We start from the raw sequence: 23,045 nt of genomic DNA, 5'->3' as shown, positions 1-23,045 counted from the left end.
AAGGGGAAGGGGGCCTGGCAGGTTTCGGGCCATTTTTAAAATTAAAGGTAAGGGGGCCACACAACTTCCCTCCCAAGCCATTATCGGGACCGGGGAACCTACTCTCCTGGGGTCACTTATTTAAGTAAAAGGGAGAGAGCCTTGTGGCCCCCATCCCACAGTGCCAGTTCTAAAAATGAAGGGGAGAGAGGCCACGTGACCCTCCTCCCCGACCCCATCTCCAGGGGCCCAATGCTCTTAAAGGTGGATGCCCAGGGCATTCGCTGTAATCTTGTTGGGGCCTGTGGAGGGAGCCCCAATGCCACCGCAGCCCCAGTAGTCTCCATGTGGAATTCAGCTTTGCTCCAGCCCGCAGGGTGCAGGTACTAATGCTGTTCCCTTCTGGTGGGAGCATCAGGTCCTTTCCCAGCGGGCAGGAGCTTTTTCAAATCTTCTGCTCGATGGGAACGGATTTAGGCCCAGATTTAAGAAGCACTAGCGCTACACTAGCATTATTTTCTTTACGCTAATGTGGTGTTAGGCTTTAAAAATCGCCACACCAGATTTACAAAGTGGCGCAATGCATGCATTGCATCACTTTGTAACGATTTGTGCCACATTATGCATGCACCATGCATAATGTATGCAAAAGGGGCGTTCCCCCACTAGGGGGACCTCGAAAATGGTGCAGTGGAATCTAATAGATTGCACTGCGTTATTTTTTTCAGCTACTTTTAATGCCTGTTCAGAGCAGGAGTTAAAAGAGGGCACACCATTGGTTACAATGGGCTCCTATGTACTGTTCAGGGTTAGCGGCAACATTTTGCCACTAACCCCGCACAGTACATCAATAGCGTAAAAAATGTTGATGCTATTGCCCCCTACCCTGTGCCATGGTGCGCTGTATTTATACACATGTAGCAGTAGGAGGGTGCTAAAATCTGCCCCTTAGTGTTTTCTTCTAAGATGCTCCTGCAAAGCGAGAGCAAACACAGGTTTCCCTGTCTGTGGGGACATAGCTACTGATCCGGACCTGGTGGATGGGGTCCCTAGGGCCAATAATGGCTCAGGGAGGGGGACCATGTGGCCTCTCCTTTAACGTAATCGACCTTAGGGGTCGGCTTCCCTGACCCTTCAATTGTTTGGCGACAAAGGGAATGCCACTCCCTCCCCAGTTTGTTACATTTCAGTCTCTCGGTGGGCTCCCCGGGTCCTTTTGAGGTTTGGTGAGGGGGCCACACTGCCCCCTTTCCTTAACATTTTTAATGGCCCCAGGAGTGGGCTCCCTTGGGCCTCTAGAGGCTCGAGGAGGAGGGCCTCACTGCCCCTTCTCCATAAAAAGTATTTCCAGCCCCAAGGGTGGACTCCCCAGTACCTCTGGAGGCTTGGGGAGGGAGAACATTCTGCCCCCTTCTCCATGTAAACAAATGTCTTCACCAGCAGGGCTTCCTCAGGCCTCTGGAGGCTCGGAGTGGCATGCAGCCCACCTCCCCTTCATGAATACTATACTCTTAAAGGTGGATGCCCTGGTGTCCACCCAAGGTACCCTACATACTCCCTTTGCGGCAACGAGGGGTCTTGATTCATATCGCAGGAGCCGGCACTGCTTGCACCCACAGCAGCAGCTACTAATGTTGCTCCATGTGGCCGGGAACAATAATTTGATCTGTTTCACTGCTCGCTTCAGTGTGGGCAGGGAAACAGATCTAATGTATACTCCTGCCAAGCGAAAGCAAACACAGGCTTCCCTGCCTGTTCCATTGCAGCAAGGAAACCACAATGTCCTGGGGTTGGCTCCCTAGGACATAGCTACTGAGCATGCCTCAGGGTTGGGGTCCCGGGGGCCATTAATGGCTCAGGGATGGGGCCTTATGGCCTCCCTACCTTAAAGTAATCAGCCCTAGGGGTGGGCTTCCCTGGGCCTTTAATCGCTCATGCAGGGGGGCATCCACCCCACCTCCTCATTTTGTAAAGTTTTGGCCCTGGGGTGGATTCCCCGGGGCCTTTAGAGGCTCTGTGAGAGGGGCTGCGAGACTCTCCCACCCCATATAAAGAAAATGTTGGCCCTGAGTCCTTTAATGGTGGTCAGCAACATTTTTCTCATGTTTCTGGCAGCCAATCAGAGCAATCATGGGAGTCTGACTCCCATGGGAGTGAGATGGACAAAGGGAAATAAAGCTCCGTGGGGCAATCAGAATGCTCTATTTTTTAATTGCCTCTCCCGCGAGAGTCTATCAAAACTTTTGCGGACCCAACCCTCCATGTATACAATTATTTTTCAACCTTAATTTCTCAAAACCTACTAAACAGATTTACACCAAATCACAAAAGCACAGTTTGCAGACTAACATCTAGCTTCCTGACGAATTTAGTGTAATTCTATTCAGCAGTTTTTGTTTTACCCTTGTCTAAAGAAATGAATGGAAAATGCATGGTGAGTTTGCATTTTGGGACACCCTTTTTTTCTCAGCCCCACTTGATGGATCATTCCGAAACTTTCCAGGAAAAGAAAACGGCACTCCGGGGAAATATGACTCAAAGATTTTCTTTTCTTCAACATGGATTGTAACATATTTTGGCGTACCATCCTTTCTCAAACTGGAAGTTACTCTCTCCTTCTGGGTACTTCCTTTTAAAATGTCATCAACAAATAGAAAGAAAAGATATACTAATGTTGTGCACAGAATGTTTTCAAAAACATGACAAAAATAAAATAAAATGTGTACTTCACATCCCCTTATGTCTCAAACAGGGGATTTGAACTGTATAATGTATCAAATAGGGCATTCGAACTGTGTTCTACATATATGCTATCAGATGGCACTACCATTGCACTAACTGTTTTTACCAACATAGTACTTTGTTACAATTAAAAGTATTTATGGCAGTTTGAAACCAACTATCTACTAGCAATTAAACGCTACCTCTTTTTACTTGTGGACACAAGGGAGCGCTTCCTGTATTCATTCCCAGGACCTTCCTAGACAGGCAGGAAAAACCAGTTTGGGCATCTATCACCCCCACTCTCCAAGATGGAATACATTTCCTTGGCCGGAAGAGTTAACAGCTTTCTCGGGCCCCCAATGGCAAAGGATGTTAACTGAGGACCACTTAGCAGGGGTTAGCTCTCTAGGAGGGAACAGGAACATTTGGTAGAACAAAGGGTAGTCTTAGCACCACCTCTTTTGTCTTGGAGGACAGACAGGGATTTTCCTATTCAGCTTTAGGACCCTGCTAGACAGTCAGGTTCCAGCCACAGCAGAAGGGAAACCCTGGCTGTTCTGAACATGAAAAATAGAAAAATTACCCCCACACCCTTGGAGAATGTCAGGATCATTTATCTGAAAAAAAAAAAATCAGACATCCATTTTAAATAGGACGAACAGGCTGATGTACCTACATCGCTGGCTCCAATTTCATCGGAATAGCGTTAATGATGGTGGTACCACTATGGCGCCACCCTTGGAAACATGATGGTCCTCCTGACTCTACTGGGCAGACCGTTAATTTGGCAGACAAGGTACTCAGCCCTTATTGCTCAATTGTTCCATTCTGTTTGAACGTATTGGTATTTTCTCACACGTTGAGGGCATAATTCATTGTTTGTTTATTATAGGCATGAGGTGTTATCCAACGTTGTAATGTACTCCTTAAATATATATTACTTTGGGTATTTTATGGTGTTACCCGTTTTGGTGATTTAAAAGATAGATTTCTTGCACATTCAATCATTATTAATTTAATTAGCTGTATTTCAGATTGTGTTTGTGTGAAACAATGTTTGATGCATTTAAGCGTGTGTGGTAGAGACAGGCATTAAGGTTAAAGTAGTGCCTTATCGGGCCTCCCTTTAGTTGTAGGTTTCTATCCTGTATTGGGGCATCCCGTCAACCTTACTTTATCTTTAATCTTTTTATGGAATTCCATATCTTTTAATTAATGTTCTGGCTGTAATGGTGTTAGAGACAGATGAGACTCAACACTTGGACAGCTGGCTGTTGCCTCAGTGCTCCTTTCACAAGCTTCCCGTAAAGGCGGGTTCCTGATGCCCCCCAACCTGGTCCAGGGTAAAGGGTTTACGTTCTACTTCTCTTGCTTACCTTGCCACAAGGCCTTGGAAAATCAGCTAGTCCTCCCACCCCGTGTTTTACACGAAGGAAAGGGCACCATTTGATTTTCTTTGAGGCTCTCTAATGTTGTATGCAAAATAAAAACCGTACCTGAAGAGGTAATGTTACTACCTCTTGAGAAAAAATGCACTGCAAATGGTAGACTATGACACAAAAATGGTTTACAGTTGAAAAAGGCACGCCTTTCGGCTTTGTCCTTTTCTGTGCACTGTTTTCTAAACTTATATTTTTATGCCTTATCATTGTCTATTTTCTGTGATATGTTTTTCTAGACCGATTCCTTTACATATGCCATTACTTTGGGGCTGTTTTTCAGTTATGTTTTGTTAAGCTTGATTAGTAAGTATTGAACCTGATGTAATGGACAAACTATGTGATATATTATGGCGAACAAGGTGGTCCCTTCCATAGCATTAGGAAATGCAGCAACGTTAGCATGCCACTACTGGATGGCAGCCTAGTTCCTCAGATCACCCATTTCTTAAAGATCCCAGGACCTTCCACAGTGCACCAGGCCCTCCATCACCAAATGAAAAATAACTCTCTGAGACAACCATATACATTTTTTATGGAACCACCTTACATTAGGAGGACTTGTGCCTGTTTTTGCCTGGGATGAGGTCAAAATGAATTCCCCTTTCTGTGCACTGAACTCTTGTTAAGTTGGTGTACAAAAGAAAATATAATAATAAATTGTGTTTTGATTTTACTGGAATTTCATGAAATTAGGAGTCTTCGCTAGGATTCCAACAGGAGTGAAACTATTGATGTCCTATAACTCCAGGGGGGCCAGGGGATTGATCCATTGTGACTGTGCACATTTATGTATTTATTTATTAGTAGTTTCTCACGTTCTGCAGCACATCACATGCATGCTGTTTCAGAGTGCCAAATGGGAAGAAAGAGCATCAGGGGCATGGGCCAAGGAAAATACAGTCAAGTGGTATTTTCACAGCTTCTTGGGTTGCAATCCTGTATCTGATTTACAGGCCTCACTTCAATGTATCGTTATCAGGAAATAAGTTATTTAGATCCAATTTCCCTGCTTCGGAATACACAGAACAATCTTAAATTCTAGTTTGCGTCATTGCTCATCTCTGGGGTTCATTATAAGTACTGCATAAAAACCACTCTGATAATACCTCACCCACAATAACATATACTGCTGGGTACTTTAATTACAGCTAACAGTACTACTGCACCATTACGAATTTTCGTGGGCTGCCTTAGGAAAAACCATGAGGATCAGTGTTACTGCACAGATTTCCACAGGGTTTGCCTCATTCCAATGTTCACCAGAAAAATATTGCCTGATTTTCTACAGCACAGTGTGTCCTTGAAAAAGTTCAAAGTGCAGATTTTACTGAAAAACTCAAACTCCCATTTCAACCCAAATCAGGACTTTCAGGAAACTCGTAACAATGGTTATTTCAAGATGTAAAATTTGCTTCCAACCCACAATGGAAATTACAAGTAATGTTCCTGGATATTATACCCTCGAAAAATTAATTATTCGGGACTACCAGGAAAAACTTGCTTTAGAAATAATAACCATAAAGAACTGCCACAATTATGTAATGTTCTCTAAAATAACGTGTAGAAAATATCAATTTTACAAAGAAAATCCTCAATAAAATTAAAATATACGCCATGAAAACCAAAGCACCTAGTGCTGTTCCCACTTTGCCATGTTTTCATATTTTCTTTGATTCACCATTAATGTGGTTTCTTGGTGCCAGAGGCTGACCTGCACATACACATGATGCACATGAAGCTCCATTACCATAAATATATCAAACCTTACAATCCGTACCTCACTGAGGATTCGCAGTGGCTCCAGACCACAATGACTCCTCGACGGGGGAATACCAAACCAGGCAAAGACCACCACATTCCAGAGGCACTATAAAACCATCACATGGTAGCAATACACTGTACAAGTACTGATACCATGACATCATTCAGGCTTGAAACAGAGCGGCAGGCAAAAAGAAATCCAATTCTAACATAAAGAAAACAAGCATCAGGAAAGATAATAGGTCTGCATTGTTCACCAGCACTTTCTCTTTGCCAGTGGTTAATTTGTTTTGTCAATGCTTTTGCAAAACTTTATTGTTGGGGAAGCTGCTGTCATCAATCCAAAAGGAAAAACATTGGCTAAAAGCAGAAATATTTTTGGGTCTCAGAAAAGCACACATTGGCCCCTGGCTCTTAAGGGAAATATTTATTTTTAGATGGGCTCCTTGTGAAAGCGCAGAATGCCATCACTCACATTTTAGTAAAATCAAGAGGCCTTTGCCAATGTGCCAATGCCAGACCTAAAAATATGTTAGACAAGCCCGTGGTACTTAAGAATGTTTTCGATGTTATGTTTTCATGTCTGGCCTATTAAAAGTGTGGAATCATTTCAGATTGTTAATTTATAATTAGACAATATACTCAGTTCATTTAGAAACCGTGTATCCACAGTGCTTAACTTTATGTGGGTCATGATACCCTGACATCTCTGTCCCAATAGTCCGCTGGTCACTTTGTTTTCAGTGTCTGTTCCATACGAAGATAATCATGTTATCTGGGAAGTGCTTTTGGCAGCTGGTCGAGTGGCTCGTGTTTTGGTGACGTGTACTTGTTCAGGTGAGTACGGGGTGAACAGGCACATTGTGACCTTGGCAACAGCAGTCCGTTTCTACCCACTCACTATCCGAACGGCAGTCCTGAAAACACACAAGCACGTTGTTCCTTCTCAGTCTTCCCGTCAGGTCCTCTGGAAGCGTCATTTAAAGTAAACGGGGAAAGGGAGCGGTGTGACGTTAGAAAGGAAGGGACCGAAATTGCCCAATATTTCCGAACCGTGAATCTTTTTTTAAACGTTCCAATTGATTTGTAAAAACAAAAATGCGTTTATCGCATACAAATAATATCTAAAAATGAATACGTGTGCAGTAATTTCCGTACATTTAAGGTGGCTGCAGCATCTAAGAGTTGAGTCACACGGCTTTAATCTGTGGCACAAAATGATCCCTTAGAGAAACTCTGTCAGGGTAAGCGCACCCTCACAGAGCTTGGCTGACGCCGCATTTCTTAATATTTCTGCTCTGGGAAACCTATCGTAAAGGGGCCGTCCGGTAAACAGTGTCACAGTCCGTTTCACAACCCAAACATATAGTAAATGCAGAGGTTAATTTGAGCGGTGGTTTCCGGTGCTCGGCGAGCACTTAATTGTCAGCAAAGGCACTTTTGACAATCTGCCAAATGGTGCAGCTGTTTGTTTCTTTTAGAGACAAGCACAACAGCAATTGTTAATTAAATGTATACTAAGAATGGCTAATATCTGATGCTAAAGTCATTGTTTTAGCTTTGGGAGCCTGGGACTGTCAGAACTGTCACACTTGTAGGAGTGTGATGGTTATTATTTGCGGCTTCCTGACTAGGGCCCTCCCACTTTTTTTTTTAACAGCTTAAGCCCTGGTAATTGTGATGATTGCTCGTGGTGCAGGAGAGGTTCAATACAACAGTTATTTTTGTATTTCCATTAGATGGCCTCTTCAAGTGATCTAAACCCGTTTTTTTTCACTAAAGCGTTGTTTTAGTAGTTGGACACTGTCTTTAGGAAAGATCATTGAACATCCGTATTATAATATATTTTAATGGCACAAAAATCTACCAACAACCACTGTTTTTAGGCGTGTTACTGGCAAACATGCTCCATTCTATACCTACTTTAATGGCTTTAGGTTAGCCTCCTTCAGACATTGGCTTCTTTTGCTACAAAACGTTTAGACATTAGTCTGTGACATCTGGGCTCAACCCACAGGGGTATTTAACATTCACAATTTGTCTATTGGCTGTTAGAGTGTATCCTCTCCCCTCCATTGTAAAACGTGAAAGGCTGTTTTACATTCAAACAAGTAGTCCATTAACAATTGGTAAAGAGTACTAGAAAACTGAACAAAAGAACGCTATGTAAAAAATGCTGCTTTATTTTCTGTGGCATCCATTTTTCAGACCAACTTGCAGCAGTATTCCGCACACTCTTATTGTTTTAGTAATTAGCAGGCCGCCTATATTTGTGGGCTAGATCTTTTTTCACACTCTTTTGTACTATACCCAATTGTATTTCTACCCGGTCTCCCTAATAAATATCAACAACCTTGACATGGGTGATTAGGGACCCACACTGTCATAAGCATGTGTAGTTCACATTGTAGGATATATTTACTATAAACAGGTATTTCTATCATATTTATGCAAACTACCTCACCCTCGTGGTTCTATGTACCACTAGTTAGATTGTAAAACTTTTCTGACTGAGAGCTTACTGCTGTTAAAATATTAAATATAGCAATATTTTGATGTACATAGTAGTATTCCTATAGATAAGCATACCCTCTGAAATGTAATCCTTTCAAATCTACAGAATCAGTTAAAACATCTTGCCAATGTTGTGGCCATATGTTAGTTATTCCATGCCATCATCAGGTAAGCACAGTGAGAACAAAATGTCTTATAAAATAACATACAATTAGGTTGGATTTCTGCTCAGTTAATAGTTTTTTGAGACCAATCTTTTGTGTAAGCTCTGTCGTTTTTGCATACCATGACTTAGAATAAAGTATGGCTCAATTTGATCAATTCTTGATGTCATACGATAATTCCCTTCTTTTGGGTTGGCTTTATTTAAATCTAACTCGATTCTCTAGGGTCCTAATCTGGGACGCTTTTCAAGTGTATTTCATATTCTGTTATTCTTTTTGGATTTCTGGACCTATGCAAATTCAATTGCATGAAAAGTGCTAACAGCAGAGTTTTACATCCCCAGATTACCACATGCATGATCTATAAACAGAAAAGAATGCTTCAATAAATCATGGCAGTATTCTATATTGTGAATCTTCCATCTCAGTATGTACATTTTTTAAGAATCAATGTCAAAGTCAAACTAAGGAGCGATTTGCCGCTCTGCATTGCGTGAAATGGAGACTGTAGAATGGTGCCATATCTTCAAAGATATGGCATACTCCTGCTTCCTCCTTGCATTGACGCACTGTGTGCTGCCTGGCACCAATGCAGGCACCCTTACACCATGATGCAAGGGTGCCTGCATTGTGATTAAGATTGCTTTTGTGCAGGAAGGGGCAACTTCCCGCACAAAAACAATCCTGATGGGCATTTTCCTTTTTTGTGTGTGTTGTGAAACGCATCACACGTAGAAAAAAGAAGCATCACACATAGAAAAAAGAAGAAAAAAGGAGAAATATATTTCTCCTTGTTACTCCTTGGCCTGGGAAGCACACCATTTTGGCTCAATTCCAGGCTTACTGACCATAATAAATCTGGGACTCTGCCAAAATCAATGAGTGGATGTATGGGAATGCCTCCCAGATGCAAAGTAGCACAAGGCAGCGCTATGCTCTGAGTTGAGTTACTTTGTATAACAACGAAACCATGCAAACTGGCTTTTTGTAGCATAGTAAATCCCAGAAAAGGACTTGCGTTGCATTGCGTTGACTTGCATCAATCAAGGACAACACAAGTCCTTAGTAAATCTGCTTCATAGTCTCTATAAAGATAAAGCTTGCTAATTCCAATTGGTGTCTTTCTTTCTTGTTTGCTCCTTTACAGCACCATGTGGATACAATGAAACTAGAGAGGATGGCAAAATAGTCCAACTCCCACCCTGCAAGATTGGTGCCTGGATCGTTCCTGCTATCATGGCTTGTTATCTTTTGGTGGCAAACATCCTACTTGTTAATCTTCTCATAGCTGTGTTTAAGTGAGTTTTATTTTGTTGGTGCATAAGGCAAACACCCATTATAAGCACTGGTTTTCCCTGTCATAGGTAGGCATTTATGCCACCATACCATGCCTAGGAAAGGAAATAAAACATTTATTATCAGTAGTATTATTATTGTTGTTATTTAAAGTAGTTGCTTAGTGCACCCTAAACTTGATGGCAGCATGACACTTTACTTGAGTATCAATGACACTTTAAAGAACAGGTCTGCTAACAGTGAATTTCATATTGTAGCGGTAATAAGACCAAAGATGTACAATATCATTATTCAGAGATCTAGGTGAACAAGAATGTTTGTGGTTCTTTACTGTTATCAGTATTTCTTTTTTTTAACTCTGGCTTTTACATTTTAACTTTCTACTACATTATTTAGATTCTCAAACATATTGTTTAATTACTTTTACAATTTGCATTTCAGCAACACTTTCTTTGAAGTAAAATCCATTTCAAATCAAGTGTGGAAATTTCAGAGATACCAGCTAATCATGACTTTTCACGAAAGGCCTGTCCTGCCGCCACCTTTGATAATTTTCAGCCACTTCACGATGATTTGTCAACACCTTTGCTGTCGATGGAGAAAACAGGAAGGCGACCAAGAGGAGAGAGATTATGGATTAAGTAAGAACTGCCAAGTGTGTCGATATCAAGTTAGAATTAGATAAAATAATAGTCATGAAATAAAACAAAATAATCCCATGTAACAATTTTAAAAAATGGAGCAATTCGTTTCCACAGCCTGTGCAATTTTTAATTAATGGATGTCAACCTACAGATATATACGAATCATCATTCCAACAGTTTAAGAATTTCGGACAAAAGCTCATTTTTTAAAATTATACAGATACACCTAGAATTGTATAAATTTACAACTTTTAGATGGTTCTAAAAAAAAAACCAGAGTACTCTGAAAAAACTGCTGAATTTAAAGGCTTCCATTAGTAAATCTCTACTACTGACTACATTCGGATGGGTTTGCCTGTGGAATAGACAGTCTGTAAGTTTAGCATTTTCCATGTGGAGAAAACCCTTCCATACTTAACACATGCATACATTTTTTGGCTATTCAGTTTCCATTCCCAACTTGCACTCACTGCACCCTTTTGTGGAGTAGGTTTGCACATCTTTCCAGTGTGGACCTGACCATGCAAAATGTTTGTGAATACCAACAAAGTTCTGGAATTACTGGTGATCTATGCTTTTTCTATGACCATCCACAGCACTTTCTTTTCCCACCCTGTTTCTATGTGGGGTACACATCCCCTCAGATCCTACTTCTTTGAAGCAAGACCTTGGAAATTACTCCAGCAATGTATTTCACACTTAAGATGATGTGAGGTGAGTAAAACCTTTAAGAATCAGGTCATTCAAACAAAGAGACTTATGATTATGGGCCTTATTTAGATGTGGGTGGATGGAATACTCAGTCAGAAATGGACCGTAATATGGCAGACACGATATCTGACACATTTGTGACAGAGTAATCCCCTCTGTCAACATCTTAATCAGGTTCTTATGTGTAAAAACAAGTTTTGTCCCCTGATGCAGTATACACATTTCAAAAACAAGGATGAGCTTGTAGCAACTCATGCACTGGGCTAAAGATCCCTGACACAAGAGGATGGGCTTGATTGCCGTAGTCTCAATGGTGGAAACGTATGATTTTACTGGTGCCTCCCATTTCCTCACAGTTTTCTATCTCCTACCTATGATGTTAGTCGCATGCACTCAGCCTGTTTAATGTCCACATTTCCTCTCAACTGCCATTTCCCGAAGCAGCCCCAGCTGTGAATTTACTTTCAGAAGCCTATTCCACCTCTTCTATTCAGTGTTCCCCATCCCTCATAAAAGACACTCCTGGCATTATATACCTGCAGCACAGAGTATTTCTCTACTCTGACTATTTACAACGCATACCTACCCACGGGCCTCATACCCCTTTTCTCTCCCCTTGCAGTCATCCAGTGCTTAATTTGAGCCGGTAGGTCCGGTGCTTGACATTGGCACTTAATTGTTAACACCGGCCCTTGTAACAGTCTGTCACATGGTGATGTAGTGTGTCTAATTCAGTGTTGAGCACAATTGCAGCTGTCTGTTAATTCAACCTACATTCAAAATGACTAATATCTGCCACCCTAGCCATTCTTATAGCTTTGGGGGGATGGCATAGTCTGAATTGTAGTAGTGTGATGGTTAGTACTTGTGGTGCTGCTGTCATTGGCAGCGCTGGCAGGGGGAATGGGTGATGCAAGTTGCCGTGGCCTCCTAACGAGGGCACTGACACTTATGTTTTTTTGTTTTTTTTTACAATAAAACACTATAGTCATCACTTAGCACCACCGGTCTCTCCTTACAGAAAAAAATTCTTCCACCCAGCTTTTCACCTGGCACTCACTAAAAGTCATTATTATAACTAGTCTCTATCTAAAACTCTGAACACTTAAAATTCTCGTTTTGTCTTTTACCTGCTGCTAACAACTCATTAAAAGTTATCTTTAAATATAAACTACGATAATGTAAACAAACAACCAATAAATAATTCGCACTAAATTAAATAGCTATGAAGTCTGTCTTAGCCCCAAAAATAAATCTTATAAACGACGAAATTATTAAAAATACATTGTAAATGATTGATTGTATTTCTAATAGGTAACAATTCCTGAAAAATGCCCTTCCCACACTTTCCGAACAAAAACCTACAAAAATACTTTCAGCAGTATAATAACCAGATATGAAAAGTACGTCAGACTGCCGAACTAATATTTATAGGGAATGCTAAAAAAAAAAATTCTTTCTGAGCTAAAGAGTTTTCAGAAAACAGTATGTTATAAACAGAGTGGGTCTGTAGACCTGCTGCTTATTTACCTGCCTGCTCGGGAGATCCCAAGGGCCATTCGAACCGACCTCCTGAGAGACCCTTCAAGGCGCTGTCACTATGCTGAGGGTGATTTTATTTCTTCTGAACCCTTAAAGCCGAAAATTGATTCATAGTTTTTTGGTTAAATGGCATTAGTTGTAACAAATGATAAACATGTAATTTTGAAACCTGCAAATTTAACACGGGAGGTGTATTTATTTTATTTGTGAATAAATCACATCAAACAGTAGGCATTGGGAAAGCAGGATAAGCTTTGGCATGGATTAATGGGAATACACGATCTTTATTTAAAAGTTAAAAGGAAACCTGAAAGAAGGCAGACACACAGAACGGTTGCTGATTGACAAGAGTGGAACAACGAATTGTGATGATCATATTCTGCCCTGATACCAATCAAATGCAGAATACAGGAGCTCTTAATTCTACTTGAGAACTCTTATAAGGATAAGAATCATGCAGACAAGAATTGTACTAACTGAAACGGTCCCATGCTAGCAGAGTGCTGACGTCCCTCGTTGTTTGACTCGTCGATGCATTTATTTATTTTTTATAAACCAAAAACCCAACCCATGAAAACAGCAAGTGGTGTTGTGTTAGTCCCTTACGTTGATCTGACAAGTAAGTAATCAATGAGGGCAGTAACACAAGGAAAATGTTATAACAAGACTTCAGAGTTAGTGTCAACATGGTGCAGAGGTTGAAGAAAACAGCGGACAAAGGAAGAACGCATCAGGTTAAGTGCTACAGGGAAATAAGAGGTGAGGATAAAGGAAGGACGGAATGGGTTTAGCAGGTTAGGAACAAGGAAAAATAGAGCAAAAGCATTAGGACGTTAGGAAAAAGGGAGATCCCAAGCAGAAAGGACAAAGGAGTTAGATGAGGAGGTAGGAGAGAACTAACGTAACATACAAGACAGGGAGGAATTAAAAGGGTGGAAACGTAGGTCATCAGAGTTCAAGGTGAATTGGTAGATGTAGAGGAAGACTAAGGCAGTGCAATAATAAACAGGGAGCCTGAACAAGGAAAACATCTGTGACATGTGGGATTACATGTGAAGAAAACTCAGAAGTATTGTATGTACATTATACAGAACACTCAATGTACTACCTTGTTTGTATTACCAACATAATACTTACTCCAAGAGTGCCCTAGAGCTGCAGATCACTGACAAAATGTCAGAAACATCAGAATATAGTGTCAAAAATATTGAGGACCAAAATATTGTGAACGTAAGTGCAAATAGGCAAGTACAGACTTACTATTCTCAACTCCACATCTATGTACCTTGAAGATATATTTATCATCAAGGTACATAGATGTGGTGTTAAATAGTAAAATGTTGCTTATCTATAGAAACTTACCTTCATTATATTTTTGTCCTAAATATTCTTGACATGAAATTTTGTCCTACAATATTTTTGTTTCCAATATTCTGTTTAAACACCAAAGATGCCTGTACTGGAGGCCTGCAAATGAGACTCACTGAGCATCTTGGTGTCAGCGAAACACCTCAAGCAAAGGGATTACAAATATATAAAGGCTCTCTGCAGAATACAGTTGTTGGAATCCAAAACATTGTCTGAGACCCCTAAGAAATACTCTGCCCGGAAATAACGCAGGGTCCACCAGGCCTGATACTTGAACCATGCCCCATTGTAGATCAAAACACCAACATGTCGCCATCTTTAGTAGCACACAATATTTCATTTACTTGCTTCACAAATATAAATGAGTGAAAACCTCAGTTTTGCCAATTCCAGGTAAACCACATGCCTGCTTTTTCAGGTTTGGTTTTCCGACAGTCAACTACAGTGGGCACTCAAATCCAACCACCAATTGGTCTACCAAAAATCTAATTGTTGGGCCTGGCCTTTTTTACACAGACATCCCATGATTTTTGTGTTCTGGTGCTGATCCTTTTTTTGTTGTCAATAGGACTGTGTGTGCCTTTTCCCTACTAACCAGTGGTAAACTACCTACGTTCTCTCCCTAAAATATGGTACGCCTGGCATATGCCTGATTAGTACATTTATTTTACATTTAAGTCCCTAATAATTGGTAATGCATATACCCAGGGTCTGTGTATTAAATGCTACTAAATATTCAACAGAATAACTTGTGCTTTTTAAAACATGTCTTGGGCCTGCTACTGCAGCCTGTAGCACAGTTTTAAACTGCTATTTCAACCTGGCAAAATAAACATTTTTGCAGGTCTAAGCATTCCTTTTTAATACACATAAGGCACCACTTAGGTAGGTCATAAAGGCTCACAGGTCAGGAAGCATGCTATTTAAAAAGTAGGACATGTGGGTTTAACTTTTACTTACACGGCCAGTGAAAAACTCAGCTAACATTAGGTTATTTTATTCAATTTAATAAAATGCTAACTCCACATTGGGAAGAGATAGAGAAATAGTTCATTAACTCTTGTGGATTGTAATTTAAAATCCTCCTTAATGATGAAGTCAGATTTTAAGTTATATTTCTGAAACTGCCACTTTTAAAAAGTTCTCATTTTCTTGTTCAACTCAACTGTGCCTTTCTACCAGTGTCGTTGGCCACATGATCGTGATTGGCTCAGCTCTTTGCATTTGTGTATTGCTCCCAGGCATGGGACACATGGCTTAGGTGTGGACACAATGGTTTATCGTGGTAGGATGGCTGGGGGACAAGCTGTACCCAGACCTAATTACAGTTCAAATGGCTTTGCCTGCAACACAAACAAAGTAGCCTGCCACCTGGCTTGACCTTGCTTTAGTCCCACCAGACAGGAGTCCTAGGAATGACAGGGGAACTGGTCAGAAATAAATCAGGGGATGGGCTAAGGTTTGATTCTCCCCCCACACTAAAGGTGACACTGGTGATAAAAAGTAACACTACAAGACCCTAAATCAGAACACTCCTGGGCTGTAGAAGATTCAGAAGAAGGATTCCCTGCTGCAAGAAGGACTGCCTTTCTGTCTGAAGAAGGAACATTGAACCTATTTGCCGGGCTACCCAGAGTGACTCTCAGGGTTAGTTGGCTGGCCTCCTGTTTAAGCTAAAGGGGCAAAAACACTTCCTGAGGCCTGCTCTGCAACTGCCCAGCTGAGCAGTACCAACTGGACCTTGTCTAAGCCCTGCTGATTCCCAAAGGGTGCACCCCCAGGTACTGGATGCTTGGCTAGCATCAGAGAGCACTCCTTACTGCCTAACTGAAGGTACCATCAGATCTGGTGCAAAGTAGCACAGGTCCCTACAAAGTCGAGCAGCTCTAAATCGAAGGTTTTACAGGAACTGCCGCCAAATGACTCAAAGTCTTGCATGGCCCCACCTTGCAGATCCCATCTGGTAGCTGGTTCCAATGCAGAGTGATGCAAAGTACCACAAAGTAGGCCCTAAACAGCCCATAGGGCAGGGTTCAGTGTATTTAAAAAGTTGTACATGTGCTTTTAAGTTTTCTACGTCCTGGTAGTGAAAAGCTCTCAAATCGTTTTTTCTCCACTGCAAGGCCTACCTTGCCCATAATATAACATTGGGTTTCCTTATTACATTTAATAAGTGATGATGTTTTATTGAGAGCAGATAAGAATGTCATGCTTACACTCAAATTAATTAAACCACTCTTTCATGATAAAGTCAGATTTTAAGTCATATTTCTAAAAATCATACTTTTAGAAAGATGTCATTTTCTGGTCCTAACCTTTTTGTACTTGCAGCATGTTTCATGGGTCACGTGACTGGGAGTAGGTAGCAGTTGGCCTTTATGTATTCCCCTGAGCAATGAGACAAAAGGGTCAAGCTGTTGTCAGGATGGGCCATCCTTTTCAGGATCGAAGAGGCTGAGCTTTTCCCTGCCCCACTTACATTTGAAAGGGCTGCCTCAGCACACTCACAAAGAACTTGACTTCAGTCCATTGTCCCCCTAGGCCCGTTGGAGCCTGGACAGGGGATGAAGGAAATCCCAGAAACATATGTGGGAGGAAGTCATGAAATGTCTCCCAATTTAAAGGCTGGCATCAAGTATAAGTATTGGACCCTCAGACCAACTCTTCAGTTCACTCCTGGACCTGAAGGACTGACTTGGACTTCAGAGGATTGCCCTGCTGCTTGAGGCCTGCTTTGTACCTTAGAGGACTGACCTGTTGCCACCAGATGACAGCCTGCCTGCTTGAAATTTGCCTTGCACCCTCAGAGGACTGCCCTGCTGCTTGAGGCCTGCCTTCTGGCTTGATCCCAGGACTACCAGAGTGCCTACAAGGGTCAGATGGCTGACCCCTTGTTCTGAGCTACAGGGACACAACAAGCTCCAAAGGCCTCCCTGCAACTGCCTAGCTGACCTGCTGCACCTGGACCTGCCTGTCCCTGATAGCCTCTGCTAGAGTGAGTTCCTGATCGATCTCCAAGAAGTGCTTCACCAGTTCCTGGACACTTGGCTGGCATCAGTTGAGCTCCTCCTGTGAAGAAAGGAAGATTTAATTTTTGGGGCTCTTCATGACTGCAAATAGGCACATTCACGTCTAGATCCTGCTGCCTGTGATGAATGTCAATACAAAGCTGCAGTGAACATGAGTTTCTTCACTACCATAACCGTCAGTGTTGGCCGGTAACATTAAATATGCACTTTGTGGTACAGCAACAGCCTGGGGTGACTGCAAATACAAAGGTCCATCAATGACAGTCCGTAACACCTGACAGGATCTCTGCGCTACACTGACGACCATCCATGATGCTCAGCCTGCTCTTCACACTGCAATGACGACCACCTGTGATACTGTACTTGTGCTCTGTGGCCTCCTCCACTGTGAATTGTACTTTTCATGTCGAACTTTGAGAAGGTAATTTTTGCAGCGGGATTAACCTAGTCCCTGTATCGAGCCCACGCTAGAACTTGTGACTTTCCCCCGGTCTAGCACGAACCGATGACCGCGTGTGGCACTTTGTGCTATTACAAGCTATACTTACCTAAAAATTTTAAATCGCATACCAGTGGTTCAACTGATTGGATTTTTGCTATTTTGGTATCAGTTTATTTATAAAATTTTACTCTGTCTTTCTAAAATGGTGTGGGATTTTTTTCTTGTGTTGTTTGTTTACTTTATTACTCTTTGGGTGCTGGATAAATACCCTACACTTTGCCCATAAATTAAACTTGATTGCTTTTGTGCCAAGTTAGCAGAGGGTTAAGCACAGGTTAATTTAGTGACTTTTGTGGTTCACCCTGACAAGGATTGTGGCTGTCGTTTGAGAAGGTATCTCACTCCCCTCAACCAATAACCCAAGTAAGTAATAAGCTTTTAACATAATTTTTAGTAACAGAGGTTGAAAAAATAGTTTTTTAAAATTTGGCTGTTTTAGTTGATCTATTAATGTTTTGTGTTACTACTGTTCATATAAATATTATTGTTTAAAAAAAATATACCATGCAATTTTAAGTGATCTCAAAAATGTTAGTAGTGTTAAGTATTATAGTGGGTTGTTAAGTGGTGGGGGATAGTGTGGGAAGTTAATTAGGTTATATTTAATTATTAATTTAAAAAAATTGGTTGATATTTACTATGTAAATTATTTGCTGGTTGTTATTTAATTGGTTTTTAATATGTCAAATATGGAATAATATTTTATAGCTTACTGTATATATTTTATAGTTAATATTTTATGGTTATATTTTAGGAGTGGCCTGCTAGGTTTGCAGGGGCATAGAGTAGAAAGTTAATTAATTCTTAAATATCAATGATTTATTACTGAATGATAAATATGTACATTTATTAATTGTTTTTAGTTTTGTTTATATATATGTTTTTATAGTAAGAGTTTATTTTTTTCTACATTTATGGAGTTACTCATATATGTAATGTGTTTGAAGTAAAGTACTTCCCCTACTCTTGCTTTGACTGTAGTAGCAATAGTAAAATTAACCCCTTCAAAGTCAAACACTTTCCCTACTGCTGCATTGGTTGGAGTGGGAATAGTAAATCTCACCCCTCCACAATCAAACTCTTTCACTGCTGTTGCACAAACTGGAGTGGGACTAGTACATTTTACCCCTCCGAAGTCCAGCACTTTCCATGCTGTTGTGCTGTTTGGAATGGGAATAGTAAATTTACCCCTGCAAAATCCAACGCTTTATCTAGTGTTGCACTAATTGGAATGGGAATAGTAAATTTTAACCGCTATGGAGTCCAGCATTTTACCTACTGTTGTTTAGACTGGAGTCGGAATAGTACATTTCATCGCGTCACAGTCCGATGCTTCCCCTACTGTTATTTAGACTGGATTTGGAACAGTAAGTTTAATACCTCTGAAGTATAGCGCTTTCCCTACTGTTGCACTAAATGTAGTAGTAATCTTAAATCTAACTCTTCTGAAGTGCAACACTGAAAAAGAATGGGAATAGTATATTTAACATTCTTTGACTCCAATAGTCTTCATTATATTGGTTAAGTGGATTTCATAGCATTAATTGTTTGTTTTTTATATTTTATATTATTTGTTTTATTTTTAAATGCATTTTAATGGTTAGAGTATTTTAAGTGCAAGTGTTTTTGGAGTTTTACATTTTTATATTTTATTTATTTTCTACTGTTAAAAATTGAGTTTCTGATTGGCAGAGCAATGCACTAGTTTCAAACAGGAATCACAATCTTAGGGTAAGTCACCAACGCATCCCAATTAACCTGTGCTCACCCCTTTGTAGGGAGCAGTCAGGCTTAAATTAAGAGACAAGGTGTGAAGTATTTGTGCAACACTTCAAATGGTAAAACAACGAAACACCACAAAAAGATTCCACACCGGGTTAGAAAAATAGATAATATTTTTATGAACAAAACAAGACCAAAATGACCAAATCCAATTAGTAAAAGTAAAGATATGAATTTAAAAAAATTTAATTAAACTGTAGTGGATAAAAGCATAAAGTGCCAACTGGGGCTATCTGCTCATGCTAGACTGGGTCAAATCCAAAGTTCAGGCCAACTGAAATAGTACCGTGGTTTGGAGTTGCGTCAATGTCGAGAACAAAATGCAAGGAGCAAAGGCAGTGATGCGTTGGCATTGATCCCAAGGATGTAGGCGATACGTCGGATCTGAGCCACACAAAGTCGAAGGTGCTTTGGGAATCGAGATGATGAGTTGCACAGTCAGCAATGTGGTGTTCATGATCCACACAGCAGCGGCGATGCACCGCTGTTGACGGTGATGCAGGAAAGGTGGAGAGACAGTCCAATAACCTCCTTAGCGTATACGCTCCCCCAACAGGGTTGGAACATTCCTCAATACACTAACAGACATAATCACTCAGATGCCCAGAGGCCCCACCATCATAGGGGGTGACATGAATGCCGCTCTTGACCTAGATCTGGATATTACAGGACCTCCCTCACAATCCAGACATAATCGTTCTTCTCTTCTCAACATATGGTTACGTAACTTGGACCTATGCGACACTTGGCGCACGTGGCACCCAGCAATACACCCACACCTAGGCAGCCAACCATACACATGCACGTATAAACATGCTCATTATGCTGGCCACTCATCTACATTTGCTCACCCATGTACGGATACTGTCCCGGGGCATCTCTGATCACGCACCACTGCTCCTCAGTACCGGCCCCCCAGGTGCCATTCGGAGACCGATATGGCATCTCAATGCCTGTGTCAAACAGGACGCAACTTACTCGGCCGCTCTATACGTACAAATTGAACAATACTTTCCAGAAAATTTGGTCAGCGTCCATTCCAATGCAATGCTGTGGGCGGCGGGTAAAGCAGTTATCTGGGGCATGCTAAGGCTCTCCTGCGCCAGATATAAAAGTAGAAATAAACACGCGTAACAGAACTTGAGGCCCGGGCATTGCTGCTGAAGCAGGAGTGGAACCAGGGTGGTGAGTCAGATTGGGGTGAGGCCCTGGAGCTCGTGCGAGAGGAGCTTAGGACCTGCTCCCTTGAAGAGACGAAGCTGCTATGGCGTGCTTCCCAGGCGCGCATCTGTGGATGGTGGATAAAAATAGCAAACTACTGTACCAATTGGCCCGCGGACCGCAAGGAGGATGAGTGGTCCCAGAGATAAGTGATGAAGCTGGGACAATCCATAACAATCCTATAGACATCACCTCTACTTTTGCCCAATACTACACTGCCCTGTATAAACTTGTCCCCCAACCAACCATTGAAAGGGATGCCCCTCTTCTGCATGAGATCCTATATCATGGGAGGAGATCAGCGAGGCTATCTCGGCTATGAAGCTGATGGCCATCCTGCTGAATATTACTTCAAATTTAAAGACATACTGCTGCCCCATCTTCAAGACTTCTACAGTGAAGTACTGCATAGGTGTCACCTACCCGAGGAACTTGACCAGGCTACTATAGTAGTACTCCCAAAATCCCATCCCATCTCCAGGTTATGTGCCGCATACTGGCCCATCTCCCTAATAAATGGTGAGATAAACATATTTGCTGCTATTTTAGCTAATCATCTTAAGGCGGTTATTCAACATCTGATCCATCCCGATCAATGTGGCTTCATACCCACTCGAGGGACCCGACACTGTTTAAGGAGTTTGCACATCGCTTTGGCGCACCAGGGGAGCTTTGGCTCCCCACTGGCACTCCTACTAATAGACTTTGAGAAAGCATTTGACTCAGTAGACTGGGAATACCTATACTCCATCCTTGAGAAAATGGATTTGAAAGACACATTCCGTCGTTTGGTACAACTTCTCTATTAGGGGCCAACGGCCAGGGTTCTGGTAAATGGAGTATTGTCGGAGTCCTTCCCTATAGGGAGGGGCATGAGGCAGGGATGTCTGCTGTCCCCTTTCCTCTTTGCCCTTGCCATAGAACTCCTAGAACTTGTGATTTATCAATACACCTTCCTCACAGGATGGAGATGGCCGGGGGCGGAGGAGGACAGCATCGCCCTCTATGCTGATGATGTTCTCTTAAACTTAGCACATCTTATACTTATCACATCTGGTGGTGAGCAGTCCCAGATGTCTTTACCTACTCAGGGTTTTTAGGCAGGCCTCGGGCCTCTGGTTGAACCATCATAAATCCCTCTTGATCCCACTCTCCAGCTCCCGAGACATCATAGACTGGCAATCCCACATTCCGATACGGCACCTCAGCTTCATGTACCTGGGTATTAAAGTCACCCTGAAGCAGCCCATGACGTGGTCTCTGAACATCACCCCTACCGTCAAGACAGTAAAAGCAGATCTCGGCCGCTGGCAGGTGCTACCTTTGAACGCAATGGGGCGCATAGCCCTATACAAAATGCTAGTACTACCACATTTTCTGTACATCCTCCAAAATCTGCTTATTCAACTCCCTCGCCAGTGGTTCCGGGAGATGGACGCTACAGCCCGTGTATTTATTTAGCACAACTGCAGGCTCCGCCTCTCCTGGGATGTATGCCAACAAGATCCCTGTGAGAGTGGATTAGGCATGACCAATTTATATCTATACTACTTGGCGATGCAAATGCTGGTCATTAATGACTGGCTCAACGGGGGATGGGACGACCCGGCCTACCACCTAGAACTTTCCATCATTGGGATCTCTGGAATTATGGACATGCTGTATGGGACATCCATCCTTAGGATACTCCCTGAGGTCACGAGCAAGGTTTTCCAAGGGTGGCACTCTGCACAAAACACACAAGATGGTGAACTGTATCATCCAATGCACACCGTTGTGGCAAGGGACACTGCTTCGGAAGGTGGCGGGTCTGGAGGGATTCTCCAAATGGGACAACATTGGCATTACAGTGGTTGGTGACATCTGGGACCGCAATCATTTCAGGTCCTTTCAGGAATGTCAACAGACTTATGCTCTGGCTAAGAAACAATTTCACAAGTATTTACAGCTGCAACGCACCCTGGCGGTCCACATCCCCGGGGGCACCTCATTCCAGAATTTAGTCCCATGGAGACAAAAATAATGATGGGAGCCTTGGGCGCGGGGATCTCTAGCGTCTATCGATCCCTGGTGTTGAACGGTCCTGTCTCTCCTCAGTCCCCGCGCTCCCTCTGGAAGACATGGATGGGCCGATGGACGACAAAGACTGGAGAGACACCTTAATGGCGCCAAGTACCATTACCATATCAGCCAGACTACGATTCATCCAAATATACTACTTACACCATGTATACCTCACACCGGCCAGGCTCCACCGAGCAGGGTTGCGAGCCAACTCTGAATGTAACAGATGCGCACACTCACCCACAGACTTTTTCCACATAGTCTGGTCGTGCCCTAGCATTGCACGCTACAGTTCGGGGGAG

The 23,045-nt window shown here is 42.1% G+C and overlaps 1 protein-coding gene across 2 annotated transcripts in view; it reads left to right on the top strand.

Annotated features, from left to right (window-relative positions):
• The window catches only part of TRPM3 (transient receptor potential cation channel subfamily M member 3), a 1,350,903-nt gene that overhangs the window by 1,308,955 nt on the left and 18,903 nt on the right, over positions 1-23,045 (top strand). For both annotated transcript variants that reach the window (XM_069228883.1, XM_069228872.1), the window contains 2 exons: positions 9,732-9,882; positions 10,322-10,521. In XM_069228883.1, the coding sequence (XP_069084984.1) occupies positions 9,732-9,882; positions 10,322-10,521 (351 nt within the window). The remainder of the gene's footprint in view (positions 1-9,731; positions 9,883-10,321; positions 10,522-23,045) is intronic.

This window comes from Pleurodeles waltl, chromosome 1_1, assembly GCF_031143425.1.
Source record: "Pleurodeles waltl isolate 20211129_DDA chromosome 1_1, aPleWal1.hap1.20221129, whole genome shotgun sequence".
In the NCBI taxonomy this organism is placed as follows: domain Eukaryota; kingdom Metazoa; phylum Chordata; class Amphibia; order Caudata; family Salamandridae; genus Pleurodeles; species Pleurodeles waltl.
The sequence above is the reverse complement of the archived record's forward strand: the minus strand, read 5'-3'. Positions and strand labels throughout refer to the sequence as shown.